At 57.2% G+C, this 13,879-nt stretch overlaps 1 protein-coding gene across 1 annotated transcript; it reads left to right on the forward strand.

Moving 5' to 3' along the window:
• Nucleotides 1–1,062: 1,062 nt before the first annotated feature.
• On the forward strand, nucleotides 1,063–6,501 carry TMEM161A (transmembrane protein 161A; the record flags this gene model as incomplete). The annotated part of the gene is made up of 8 exons (XM_041425134.1): nucleotides 1,063–1,238; nucleotides 1,443–1,594; nucleotides 2,496–2,556; nucleotides 2,657–2,800; nucleotides 3,142–3,255; nucleotides 4,070–4,244; nucleotides 5,280–5,376; nucleotides 5,892–6,501. Coding segments are annotated over 8 exons (1,170 nt in total), but the record flags the coding sequence as incomplete, so codon positions are not given.
• Nucleotides 6,502–13,879: the final 7,378 nt, after the last annotated feature.

A 13,879-nucleotide genomic window follows, 5' to 3' on the forward strand; every position in this document is an offset into this window, starting at 1 on the left:
TGGACCGGGGATGGACCGGGATGGATCGGGAATAGACCGGGGAGAGACCGGGAATGGACTGGAATGGACCGGGAATGGACCGGGGATGGACCGGGGATGGACCGGGGGGAGACAGGGATGGACCGGGAATGGACCGGGATGGACCGGGAATGGACGGGAATGGACTGGGATGGACCGGGAGTTCTGAGCGGGGGTGCATGGCCAGGCTGCCCGGGGGTCCAGGGTTTGTCACAGCCGGGGGGTCCCGGGATGACCGTGGCCAGGGGTCCCTGCTGGGGGGTCCCAGCCCGGCCAGGGGTCCCTGCAGTGCCCCCCTGCTTCCTGGAGGGTCCCAGCCGGGTGGCTTCACACGGGGGTGTCCCAGCGAGTGTCACCCCGGGGTGTCCCCACAGGGACAGAGCAGGGCACAGCCATGTGGCTGGCTCTGCAGGGCTGTCCCCAGGTGTCCCCAGCAGGGACAGAGCAGGGCACACCCCTGTGGCTGGCTCTGCAGGGCTGTCCCCAGGTGTCCCCAGCCCCGGTGACCCCCGGCTGTCCCCGCAGGCGGTGATGGGGGTGCAGGTGGTGGTGACCCTGCTGGCCGCCAGCCTGATGCACAGGATGGCCCCGCACTGCTCCTTCGCCCGCTGCCCAGCACGGTGACAGGCGTGTCCCCAGCACGGTCACACATCCCCAGCACAGTGACAGACGTGTCCCCAGCGCGGTGACACATCCCCAGCACGGTCACACGTCCCCAGCATGGTGACAGACGTGTCCCCAGCGCAGTGACGTGTCCCCAGCAGGGTGACAGACGTGTCCCCAGCGCAATAACAGACATGTCCCTAGCACGGCGGTGTGTCCCCAGCGCAGTGACAGACGTGTCCCCAGCCCCGTGGCGTGTCCCTAGCGCAGTCACGTGTCCCCAGCGCAGTGACAGACGTGTCCCCAGCACGGTCACACGTCCCCAGCACGGTGACAGACGTGTCCCCAGCACGGTCACACATCCCCAGCGCGGTGACACGTCCCCAGCACGGTGACAGGCGTGTCCCCAGCGCGGTGACAGGCGTGTCCCCAGCGCGGTGACACGTCCCCGCGCCCCCAGTGCTGCGCTATTTCCCGGAGTACCAGTGGTTCGTGGATTTCTCCGTGTACGCCGGCGCCGTGTACGTGTTCAGCGAGGGCTACTTCAGCCTGGCCAGCGCCGGCAGGGAGACCAACCTGGGCGTGCTCTGGAGCCTGCTCACCGTGCTCTTCTCCGTGTATCCTGCACGCAGGGAGGGCACCACGGCTCTTTGTCCTCCCTGCTCAGGTGCAAAGCTGAATTTTGTGGGTTATTTCTGAGTTCTGCAGGCTCCCCGCAGAGGAGCTGGTGGTGGCCCTGTGGTGTCTCGTTCAGGGGGTGGGCAGCGGGTTGGGGTCCCCCGGTGTCCCCAGTTTCCTTGACAGCTGTCCCCAACGCCCAGCAAGGTTTTCTTCACGGTGATGCGTCACTATTTCCGCTCGGAGGAGGGCGGGGAGCGCTCCGTGTGCCTCAGCGCCGCCTTCTTCTTCCTGCTGCTCGCCATGCTGGCCCTGGTGGTGCGCGAGGAGTACCTGGAGTTCGGCCTCGAGGCCGGTGGGTGACGGGGACAGGGGAGGGGACCCCAGTCGGGGGGTCTCCCCAGCACCAGGGTCACTCCCAGGGTCACTCCCAGGGGTCACTCCGCACTCATGGGGGTCACTCCCCACTCCCAGGGGTCACTCTCAGGGGTCACTCCTTGCTCATTGGTCACTCCCCACTCATGGGGGTCACTCCTCAGTCCCGGGGGTCACTCCTTGCACACTGGTCACTCCCCACTCATGGGGGTCACTTCCCACTCCCAGGGGTCACTCCCATTTTGGTCACTCCCCTGTGGTCACTCCCTGGTCACTCCCCAGTGGTCACTCCCTGGTCACTCCCCTGTGGTCACTCCCTGGTCACTCCCCAGTGGTCACTCCCTGGTCACTCCCCTGTGGTCACTCCCTGGTCACTCCCCAGTGGTCACTCCCCTGTGGTCACTCCCTGGTCACTCCCCTGCGGTCATTCCATGGTCACTCCCTGGTCACTCCCTGGTCACTCCCCAGCGGTCACTCCCCAGTCACTCCCCAGTCACTCCCTGGTCACTCCCCTGTGGTCACTCCCTGTTCACTCCCCAGCGGTCACTCCCCTGTGGTCACTCCCCGGTCACTCCCCAGTCACTCCCCAGTCACTCCCTGGTCACTCCCCAGCGGTCACTCCCTGGTCACTCCCTGGTCCCTCCCCAGCGGTCACTCCCTGGTCACTCCCTGCTCATTCCCCAGCAGTCACTCCCTGGTCACTCCCCAGTCGCTCCCCTGTGGTCACTCCCCGGTCACTCCCCAGCAGTCACTCCCTGGTCACTCCCCGGTCACTCCCCTGTGGTCACTCCCCGGTCACTCCCCAGCAGTCACTCCCTGGTCACTCCCTGGTCACTCCCCTGTGGTCACTCCCCAGCGGTCACTCCCTGGTCACTCTGCAGGCCTGGCCGGAGTCTCCTCTAACCTGGAGCCCATCCTGAAGCCCCGGGGCTGGGAGTGGACGTGAGTTGGTGCCGGGGGGCCCACCCCCATTTTTTGGGGACGTTTTGGGAGGCTGTGGCAGGAGCGGTGCCAGCAGCCCCCGCTGTCCCCGTGTCCCCAGGCTGCCGCTGGCCAGGCTGGCCTTCAGGCTGGGGCTGGCGGCGCTCTGCTCCTTCCTGGGGGCCTGCCTGACCTTCCCGGGGCTGCGCCTGGCGCAGACACACCTGGACGCGCTCGCCATGGCGGCCGGCAAACCCCTGACACGGTGCGTGGAGCTGGGGGACAGCGGGGACAGCGGGGACAGTGGGGGACAGTGGGGACAGCGGGGGACAGTGGGGGATACGTGGGGACAGCAGGGACAGCGGGGGACAGCGGGGATAGAGGGGACAGCGGGGGACAGTGGGGGACAGCAGGGGATACCTGGGAACAGTGAGGGATACCTGGGAACACCTGGGGACAGCAGGGGACATTTAGGGACAGTGGGGGACACCTGGGAACAGTGGGTGATACCTGGGAACACCTGGGGACAGTGGGGAGGACAATGGGGGACAGCTGGGGATACCTGGGGACAGTGGGGTCTCTGGGGTCGGTGACAGTCCCCTCCAGGGTCCTGCTGCACGTGGGGTTCGTGGCTCCCGTGCTCGTGGTGCTGCTGTGGGTCCGGCCGCTGTCCCGGGATTTCCTGCTCCAGGCCCCGCTGGGCAAGGAGACGGTGCAGATGTGAGTGGCACAGCTGGGGACACCCCCCGTGACCCCCGGGTGACCCCCGGGACAGTGTCCCCACAATAACCCCTCGTAACACCCAGTGTCCCCCAGTAGCTCCTCAGTGTCCCCTGTGACCCTCTGTGGACGAGAGGGTTCCTGTCCCCAGCCCCGTCTCCCCTGTGGGTCAGGGGTTCCTGTCCCCAGCCCTGTCCCCAGCCCGGAGCCAGCCTGTGTCCCCTGTGGATCAGGGGTTCCTGTCACCAACCCTGTCCCCAGCCCGGTGCCAGCCCGTGTCCCTCTGGATCAGGGGTTCCTGTCCCCAGCCCCGTCTCCCCTGTGGGTCAGGGGTTCCTGTCCCCAACCCAGTGCCATCTCCTGTCCCCTGCAGCCTGTGGATCAGGGGTTCCTGTCACCAACCCTGTCCCCAGCCCGGTGCCAGCCCGTGTCCCCTCTGGATCAGGGGTTCCTGTCACCAATCCTGTGTCCCCTGTCCCCAGCCCTGTCCTCAGCCCGGTGCCATCCCCCGTGTCCCCTGTCCCCAGCCCAGTGCCAGTCCCTGTCCCCTGCGGATCAGGGATTGCTGTCCCCAGCCCTGTGTCCCCTGTCCCCAGCCCTGTCCCCAGCCCGGTGCCATCCCCTGTGTCCCCTGTGGATCAGGGATTGCTGTCCCCAGCCCTCTCCCCAGCCTGGTTCCATCCCCTGTGTCCCCTGTCCCCAGCCCGGTGCCAGCCCGTGTCCCCTGTCCCCTGCAGCCTGTGGATCAGGGGTTCCTGTCGCCAGCCCTGTGTCCCCTGTCCCCAGCCCGGTGCCATCCCCCCTGTCCCCCTAGCCTGTCGGCCTCGTCCTTTGACACGCTGCGGCTCTGGGCCGTGGTGGCGCTGTCGCTGCTGCGCCTGCTGGGGACGCGCCACCACCTGCAGGCGTACCTGGCGCTGGCCGAGCGCTGGGTGCGCCGCATGCGGCGGCAGGCGGGGCGGATCCCGGCCCGAGAGATCCAGCAGCAGGTCGGGACCGGGAGCGGGACCGGGAACGGGGATGGGAACGGGAACGGGAGCGGGAGCGGGAACGGGGAACAGGGACGGGAACGGGAACAGGGATGGGAATGGGAAGGGGAACGGGAACGGGGATGGGAATGGGAACGGGAGCGGGACCGGGAACAGGGACGGGAATGGGAACAGGAACGGGAACGGGAACGGGAACGGGGATGGGAATGGGAACGGGAGCGGGACCGGGAACAGGGACGGGAATGGGAACAGGAACGGGAACGGGAACGGGAACGGGGATGGGAATGGGAACGGGAGCGGGACCGGGAACAGGGACGGGAATGGGAACAGGAACGGGAACGGGAACGGGAACGGGGATGGGAATGGGAACGGGAGCGGGACCGGGAACAGGGAGGAATGGGAATGGGAACGGGAGCGGGAGTGCGAACGGGGATGGGAATGGGAATGGGAATGGGAATGGGAATGGGGAATGGGAATGGGAACGGGACCGGGAATGGGAACAGGGACGAGAACGGGAACGGGAACGGGAATGTGAGTGGGAACAGGAGCGGGAATGGGGATGGGAATGGGAATGGGGACAGGAACGGGACTGGGAACGGGAATGGGAATGGGGAATGAGGAATGGGAACGGGAATGAGGATGGAGACGGGGATGGGAATGGGGAATGGGAACAGGGAATGGGAACGGGAACGGGGAATGGGAACAGGAACAGGAATGGGGAATGAGAATGGGGATGGGAATGGGAATGGGGACAGGAACGGGAATGGGAATGGAAATGGGAATGGGGAATGGCTACAGGATAGGGATCAGGACCATCAGGATTGGGACCAGGATCAGGAATGGGAACGGGGTCAGGATCAAGATCGGGGTCAGGATTGGGATCAGGAACAGGAACGGGATGGGGGTTGGGATTGGGATGGAGATTGGGATTGGGGCATGGCTCCCGGGATTCGCGCTGGAGATTCCCAGAATTCCCAGCGGGGACTCCTGCTGGGCATTCCCAAATTCCCGCTGGGCATTCCCGGATCCCCGCAGATCAGCAGGATTTACTGCTACGTGTCCGTGGTGAGCCTGCAGTACCTGGGGCCCGTGATCCTGACGCTGCACTGCGCCCTGCTGCTCAAGACGCTGGGTGAGGAGGGGCTCGGGGGGCTTCGGGGTCAGCAGGAGGCCACCGCTACCCGAACTGTCCCCAGCTGTCACAGTGCCAGCCCAGGATGTCCCGTGGTTCTGTCCCCTGGTTCTGTCCCCTGGTTCTGTTCTGGTTTGCAGTGGGGACAAACTCAGTGCTGGGAGTTTGGGGCACGGGGACATGCCAAACCTGTCCCCTGTGTCCCTCAGAGACCCCCAGACCTGTCCCGTCTCCCATGGGGACACACCCAGACTTGTCCCCTTTGTCCCTGAGGGATTCCCCCACATCTATCCCACAGGGACCCCCAGACCTGTCCCCTCTGTCCTTTAGAGACCCCCCAAAACCTGGCCCCTCTCTCCTTCAGAGACCCCCCAGAGCTGTCCTACAGGGACCCCAAAACCTGTCCCCTGTGTCCCACAGAGACTCCTAAAATCTGTCCCCTGTGTCCCTCAGAGCCCCCCAGAGCTGTCCCATGTCCCTCAGAGCCCCCCAGAGCTGTCCCCTGTGTCCCACAGGTCAGCACTCCTGGGGGCTGTACCCCGAGTCCCCCGCCGTGTCCCCAGCAGCGCCGGTGGCCCCGCCACGCCCCGAGGGTGACGGGGACGTGCAGGTGGTGGTGCAGGAGATCTCGGGGGTCCTGGGCTGCATCTTCACCCCCCCCTTCTTCCGAGGACTCTTCTCCTTCCTCACCTGGTGGGTGGCCGCCTGCCAGGTTGTCACCAGCCTCTTCGGCCTCTACTTCCACCAGTACCTGGCAGCATCCTGACTGGGAGGGACTGGAGGGACTGGAGGGACTGGGTGCTGCTGCCTTGCCTGGTTGTGCCACTTTGAGGACACACGTGGGGACATGGGTGCCACCAGGACGGGTTTTGTGTCACCGCTGTGCCTGCCCCCCGTGGGGACACTCCAGTGCTGCCTTATCCTGGAGGGCAGCGGCTCCTGGCATGCTGGGGACACGGTGGGGACATCCAGGAGTGGCAGCTGGAGTGGCCAGCAGAGATTTCGGGGTGTTCTCGGCTGAGGCTGAGGGGTTTTTGTGGGGTCTCTGTCCCCCCGTGCTCCGTGTGACCCCTGAGGCCCAGCAGCCTCGGGGGTGGCTGCTCCACAATAAACCAGTGACACCAATGTTCTTGTCACCCAGAAGCTGCTCTCGGTGTCCCCAACCCCCTGAGCAGGTGTCACAGTGCTGCTTGAAGCACCACCCGGGAGGAGCAGACCTCAGCTCACCTGTCCCTGTCCCTGGGGTCACCTGGGGCTGGTGACACTGGGGATGGGGACAGGGCCGGGGTCCCTTTGCTGTCCCTGGGGTCACCTGGGGCTGGTGACACTGGGGATGGGGACAGGGCTGGGGTCCCTTTGCTGTCCCTGGGGTCACCCGGGGCTGGTGACAACTGGGGGTGGGGTCAGGGCTGGGGTCCCTTCACTGTCCCTGGGGTCACCCGGGGCTGGTGACAACTGGGGGTGGGGTCAGGGCTGGGGTCCCACGGGGTGGGTGCTGCTGCAGCTGTGTCAAACGGGATTAGCAGGTCCGGGCTGCCGGGAGAAAGGGCCGGGGCTCTGATCCTGTTTGATTGCCTTGTAATGGTCTTAATTCCCTCTCGCCGAGCCCGGGAGGAGCAGCAGCGCTGGGCTGGGGTTAACTGGGCTAATCCAGCTCCTCCTCCTCCTCCTCCTCCTCCTCCTCCTCCTCCTGCTTCCCGGGAATCCTCGCCGTGGTTGTTTGAGGGAAAAAAAAAATAAGAAAAAAAAGAGGGGAAATTCCCATTTTGCTTTGGGGAATCCAAAGCCCAGCCCAGAGGGAAATGGGGCATCCAAAGCCCAGCCCAGCAGGAGATGGGAACCCAAACCCCAACCCGGCCCAGCCCAGCCCAGCGGGGATTTGGGCGCTGCCCCCCAGCAGGTTGGGAGGTGTTCCCGCAGGGTTTGGGATGCGGGGGATTTTCCCCCGCAGGGTTTGGGGCGCAGGGGGGGTTCCCGCAGGGTTTGGGGCGTGGGGCTGTCCCCGGCCGGGTTTGGGGTGCGGGGCTGTCCCCGGCAGGGTTTGGGGTGCGGGGTTCCCGCAGGGTTTGGGGTGCAGGGGCTGTCCCTGGCACGGTTTGGTTTGGGGCGCGGGGTTCCCGCAGGGTTTGGGGTGCAGGGGCTGTCCCCAGCAGGGTTTGGGGTCGCGGGGTTCCCGCAGGGTTTGGGGTGCGGGGTTCCCGCAGGGTTTGGGGCGCGGGGCTGTCCCCGGCAGGGTTTGGGGTGCGGGGCTGTCCCAGCAGGGTTTGGGGCGCGGGGCTGTCCCCGGCAGGTTTTGGGGTGCGGGGTTCCCGCAGGATTTGGGGTGCAGGGGGGGGGGTTCCCGCACGGTTTGGGGTGCGGGGCTGTCCCGCGGTGGCGCTGCCCCGCTGTCCCGTTTGTCGCTGTGGCGTTGCTAGGGCCGGCTTGCGGCGGAGGCAGACACGCAGACGGAGCCTCCCCGGGGAGCTGCCCAGACGGGTGACCCTGCCCGGCGGCGACAGTGACAGATCGAGCAGCCGGCAGCGCAGACACGGCCGCGGGCACCGAGGGGCCGCTCCCTGCCCTGCTGCCGGGCGGGGGTCGGGGGCTGCCACACGGGGACGGGGGGACACGGAGGTTTTGTCGGCCCGGTTCGGATCCGGGAGGTCCTGGGGGGATCTCACAGCTGGGGGGGCTCGTCCTGGAAGGGAGGGATGGGGGGAATCCTTTCCCACCCCATTTCCACCCCAAAATTCCCTGGCAGGGATCTCTTCCAGGGAGGGGTGTGGGGAATCCTTTCCCACCCCATTTCCACCCCAAAATTCCCTGGCAGGGAGGGATGTGGGGAATCCTTTCCCACCCCATTTCCACCCCAAATGGGATCCCTGGCAGGGATTCCTGACAGGGTGCGGGGTTCCCGATCTGTGGGGAATCCTTTCCCACCCCATTGGGATCCTTGACAGGGAATCCTTTCCCACCCCATTTCCACCCCAAAATTCCCTGGCAGGGATTCCTGACAAAGAGGGATGCAGGGAATCCTTTCCCACCCAACTTCATTCCAAATGGGATCCTTGACAGGGAATCCTTTCCCACCCCATTTCCACCCCAAATGGGATCCCTTACAGAGGGATGCAGGGAATCCTTTCCCACCCAGCTTCATTCCAAATGGGATCCTTGACAGAGAACCTTTTCTCACCCCATTTCCACCCCAAATGAGATCCCTGGCAGGGAATCCTTTCCCACCCCATAATATCCCAAATTGGCAGGATTTGTGAGGAGATTTTTGAGGGTTTTTTGGGGCGTTGTGAGGATTATGAGGGGTTTTTAAAGGGTTTTTTGGGAGGTTGTGAGGAGATTTTGGGGAGGGGATGTGAGGGGTTTTTTGGGGGGTTATGAGGGGTTTTTGAGGGGTTATGAAAGGTTTTTTGAGGGTTATGAGATTTTTTTTGAGGGGTTATGAAAGGTTTTTTGAGGGGTTATGAGAGTTTTTTGGGGAGTTATGAAAGATGCAGGGAATCCTTTCCCACCCAACTTCATTCCAAATGGGATCCTTGACAGGGAATCCTTTCCCACCCCATTTCCACCCCAAAATTCCCTGGCAGGGATTCCTGACAAAGAGGGATGCAGGGAATCCTTTCCCACCCAACTTCATTCCAAATGGGATCCTTGACAGGGAATCCTTTCCCACCCCATTTCCACCCCAAATGGGATCCCTTACAGAGGGATGCAGGGAATCCTTTCCCACCCAACTTTATTCCAAATGGAATCCTTGACAGAGAACCTTTTCTCACCCCATTTCCACCCCAAATGAGATCCCTGGCAGGGAATCCTTTCCCACCCCATAATATCCCAAATTGGCAGGATTTGTGAGGAGATTTTTGAGGGTTTTTTGGGGCGTTGTGAGGATTATGAGGGGTTTTTAAAGGGTTTTTTGGGAGGTTGTGAGATTTTGGGGAGGGGATGTGAGGGGTTTTTTGGGGGGTTATGAGGGGTTTTTGAGGCGTTATGAAAGGTTTTTTGAGGGTTATGAATTTTTTTTGAGGTGTTATGAAAGGTTTTTTGAGGGGTTATGAGGGTTTTTTGGGGGGAGTTATGAAAGGCTTTTTTTGAGTGTTGTGAGGCTTTTTTTGGGGGGTTATGAGGGATTTTTGGGGGGTTATGAAAGGTTTTTTGAGGGTTATGAGGGTTTTTTTGGGGGGAGTTATGAAAGGTTTTTTGGATCTGTTGTGAGGGGTTTATTGAGGGGTTATGAGGGTTTTTTTGGGGGGAGTTATGAAAGGTTTTTTTGGAGTGTTGTGAGGGATTTTTTGGGAGGTTATGAAGGGTTTTTGAGGATTATGAGGGGTTTTTGAGGGGTTATGAAAGGTTTTTTGAGGGGTTATGAGAGTTTTTTGGGGAGTTATGAAAGGTTTTTTTGGAGTGTTGTGAGGCTTTTTTGGGGGGTTATGAGGAGTTTTTGAGGGGTTATGAAGGTTTTTTGAGGGGCTATGAGGGTTTTTGGGGGGGAGTTAGGAAAGGTTTTTTTGGAGTGTTGTGAGGCTTTTTTGGGGGGTTATGAGGAGTTTTTGAGGGGTTATGAAGGTTTTTTGAGGGGCTATGAGGGTTTTTGGGGGGGAGTTAGGAAAGGTTTTTTTGGAGTGTTGTGAGGTTTTTTGGGGGGGGTTATGAGGGGTTTTTGAGGGGTTATGAAGGTTTTTTGAGGGTTATGAGAGTTTTTTTGAGGTGCTATGAAAGGTTTTTTGAGGGGCTATGAGGGTTTTTGGGGGGGGAGTTATGAAAGGTTTTTTTGAGTGTTGTGAGGTTTTTTTGGGGGGTTATGAGGAGTTTTTGAGGGGTTATGAGGGGTTTTTGAGGTGCTATGAAAGGTTTTTTGAGGGGCTATGAGGGTTTTTGGGGGGGGTTATGAAAGGTTTTTTGGAGTGTTGTGGGGGGTTTTGAGGTTTTTAGTTAAGAACAAAGGAAAGGTAAATAAAAAAGCTGTTTAATTATAAAATCCTAACTATCCAGATGTTTAGCTACTTGCAGGTGCTACACTTGTCAGCATTTTTCTCACGTCATTAACAACTCACAATTATTTATTAAAAAAAAAAAAATTCTTCCCAGGGTCCTGAAATTTCACTTGAGTGACCTTGGACTTCCTCTTGCAATGTTTTTGGTACCTATATAAAACAGCAGGAGTGGGTAATATTCCAAAGCCTGTGCTGATCTAGTCAGTTTTCTGGTGATTTTCCTGATCCAAATAAAGTGCTCTGGTTCCTTGTTGAATAACTTACAATATGGGTGAAGTAGCAGCAGTATTTTATCCACTATGTTTTAAGTGTGCTAACATGACATGATATTTTATATATATAACCACATTATTAATATTTCTTAGTAATATTTCTTTGCCTGGGGCTATGACACTTCATCGTCTTTGAAGTTCCAAGAAAATATCCTAATATCTTTGAACTCAGCTGAAAAACCATTGATTTTGCAAGGTTTAGAATGACCCATGAAGTCAGCTGAAGCACTGTCCTGCACAAATCCAAATTGCCATGATTTCAGAAAATTCAGGCCTCAGTTTTAAAATTTCTGTATCTGACCCAGTGTTACAAAATAGTTCCTTTTGTTGCAGCACTGTTCTTGTCCCTGCATCTTTCATCCTATTATAGAGAACTTTATAGTTACATAGCTGCTACTTACTTAAGGCTGGCTGGGGGTTATGAGGGGTTTTTGAGGGGTTATGAAGGTTTTTTGAGGGTTATGAGAGTTTTTTTCAGGGGTTATGAAGGGTTTTTTGAGGGTTATGAGAGTTTTTTTCAGGGGTTATGAAGGGTTTTTTGAGGGTTATGAGAGTTTTTTTCAGGGGTTATGAAGGGTTTTTTGAGGGTTATGAGAGTTTTTTTCAGGGGTTATGAAGGGTTTTTTGAGGGTTATGAGAGTTTTTTTGAGGTGCTATGAAAGGTTTTTTGAGGGGCTATGAGGGTTTTTGGGGGGGTTATGAAAGGTTTTTTGGAGTGTTGTGGGGGGTTTTGAGGTTTTTATTGGGGGAGTTATGAGAGTTTTTTAGGGGTTATGAAGGGTTTTTTTGGGGCGGGGGTTATGAGGATTTTTTTGAGGGGTTATGAGTTTGTTTTTTTTGGGGGGGGGGTTATGAGGGTTTTTTTTTGAGGGGTTATAAAGGTTTTTTGGGAGTCAGGAGCGGTTTTTAGTCCGGGAGCCCCGAGCTGGGGAAGGCTCCAGGCCGTGCCTAAGCCGACAGTGCCACCTGCTGCCACCAGGCTGGGGACAGCGACAGCGACAGCAAGGGCCGGAGCGTCCCTTCCTCTGGGATCCCAAATTCCCGGCAAAGCCCTGACCCAAAGCACGACAGCAGGTTTGTGTGGGCGAGGGGGCACAACCCTCAAAACAACCTAAAAATCCTCCCAAAAAACCCCTTCAAATATCCTCACGATCACTAGGAAAAACCCCTCATAATCCCCTAAAAAAACCTCAAAAAACTCCTCATAACCCCCCAAAAATCCCTTTAAAAACCCTTCATAATCTCCCTCAAAACCCTCTCACAATCCCCAAAAAATCCCTTCACAAACCCTCGTAATGCCCCAAAAAAAAAACCCTCACAGCCCTCAAAAAAACCCTCACAAGCACCCAAAAGTCTCCTCACAAATCCTTAAAAATCTCCTCACAAACCCCCAAAAAACCCCTCACAACCACCCAAAAATCTCCTCACAAACCCTCAAAAAATCTCCTCACAAATCATTAAAAATCTCCTCACAAATCATTAAAAATCTCCTCACAACCACCCAAAAATCTCCTCACAAACCCTCAAAAAATCTCCTCACAAATCATTAAAAATCTCCTCACAACCCCTCAAAAAATCTCCTCACAACCACCCAAAAATCTCCTCACAAACCCTCAAAAAATCTCCTCGCAAATCATTAAAAATCTCCTCCCAACCCCTCAAAAAATCTCCTCACAACTACCCAAAAATCTCCTCACAACCCCCCCAAAACCTCTCAAAAATCCCCCCAAAATGTTCCAGGCCTGAGAAGCAGAGAGAAGCCGTGGAGAGCCCCGAAGTCAATCATATTTTTTATTAAATATACATCCTCTCTTGGCACAAATCTTAAAATATATAAACATTATATACCAAAGTGTCTTCACTGCAATAAAATAGAATCCAGATCCAAGAAAAGCCGTCAAAATCGACACGCGCACATCGATGGCGAGGGCACGGGGAAAGGCAATTAACAGTGTTTGTGCTAATTAATAGATGCATAGACCACACAGGCAGTGAGCGGTGCTGGGACACCCTGCAGCTCGTGGTGGTTTTGGGGGAAAATGTGGGGAAAAAAGGGGGGAAGGGGGGAAAAGGAGGGGGGAAAGAGGGAAAAGGGGGAGGGAAAAAGGGGAAGGAAAAGCAGGGGAAAGGAAAAAAGAGGAAGGGAAAAAGGGAAAGGGAAAAGGGAACGGAAAAAGGGGAAGGAAAAAGGGGAAGGGAAAAAGGGAAAAGGGAAAAGGGGAAGGGAAAAAGGGAAAGGAAAAAGGGAATGGAAAAAGGGAAAGGAAAAAGGGGAAGGAAAAAGGGAACTGAAAAAGGGAAAGGAAAAAGGGAAAGGAAAAAGGGAAAGGGAAAAGGGGGAAGGGAAAAAGAAACCCTCAAAAAATCTCCTCACAAATCATTAAAAATCTCCTCACAACCCCTCAAAAAATCTCCTCACAACTACCCAAAAATCTCCTCACAACCCCCCCAAAACCTCTCAAAAATCCCCCCAAAATGTTCCAGGCCTGAGAAGCAGAGAGAAGCCGTGGAGAGCCCCGAAGTCAATCATATTTTTTATTAAATATACATCCTCTCTTGGCACAAATCTTAAAATATATAAACATTATATACCAAAGTGTCTTCACTGCAATAAAATAGAATCCAGATCCAAGAAAAGCCGTCAAAATCGACACGCGCACATCGATGGCGAGGGCACGGGGAAAGGCAATTAACAGTGTTTGTGCTAATTAATAGATGCATAGACCACACAGGCAGTGAGCGGTGCTGGGACACCCTGCAGCTCGTGGTGGTTTTGGGGGAAAATGTGGGGAAAAAAGGGGGGAAGGGGGGAAAAGGAGGGGGGAAAGAGGGAAAAGGGGGAGGGAAAAAGGGGAGGGAAAAGCAGGGGAAAGGAAAAAAGGGGAAGGGAAAAGGGAACGGAAAAAGGGAACGGAAAAAGGGAAGGGAAAAAGGGAAAGGAAAAAGGGAACGGAAAAAGGGAACGGAAAAAGGGAAAGGGAAAAAGGGGAAGGGAAAAGGGAATGGAAAAAGGGAAAGGAAAAAGGGAAAGGAAAAAGGGAAAGGAAAAAAGGGGAAAGGAAAAAGGGGAGAAAGGAAAAAGGGGAGAAAGGAAAAAGGGGAGAAAGGAAAAAGGGGAGAAAGGAAAAAGGGGGGAAGGAAAAGGGAAAAATGGGAGAAAAAGGGGGAAAACTGAGGGGGAAACTGAGGAGGAAAAGAAAGGGGGAAAGAAAAGGGGGGGAAGAAAAGGGGGAAAAGAAAAGC

Source organism: Onychostruthus taczanowskii, unplaced genomic scaffold (assembly GCF_017590055.1).
Source record: "Onychostruthus taczanowskii isolate IOZ18803 unplaced genomic scaffold, ASM1759005v1 scaffold112, whole genome shotgun sequence".
Classification (NCBI taxonomy): Eukaryota; Metazoa; Chordata; class Aves; order Passeriformes; family Passeridae; genus Onychostruthus; species Onychostruthus taczanowskii.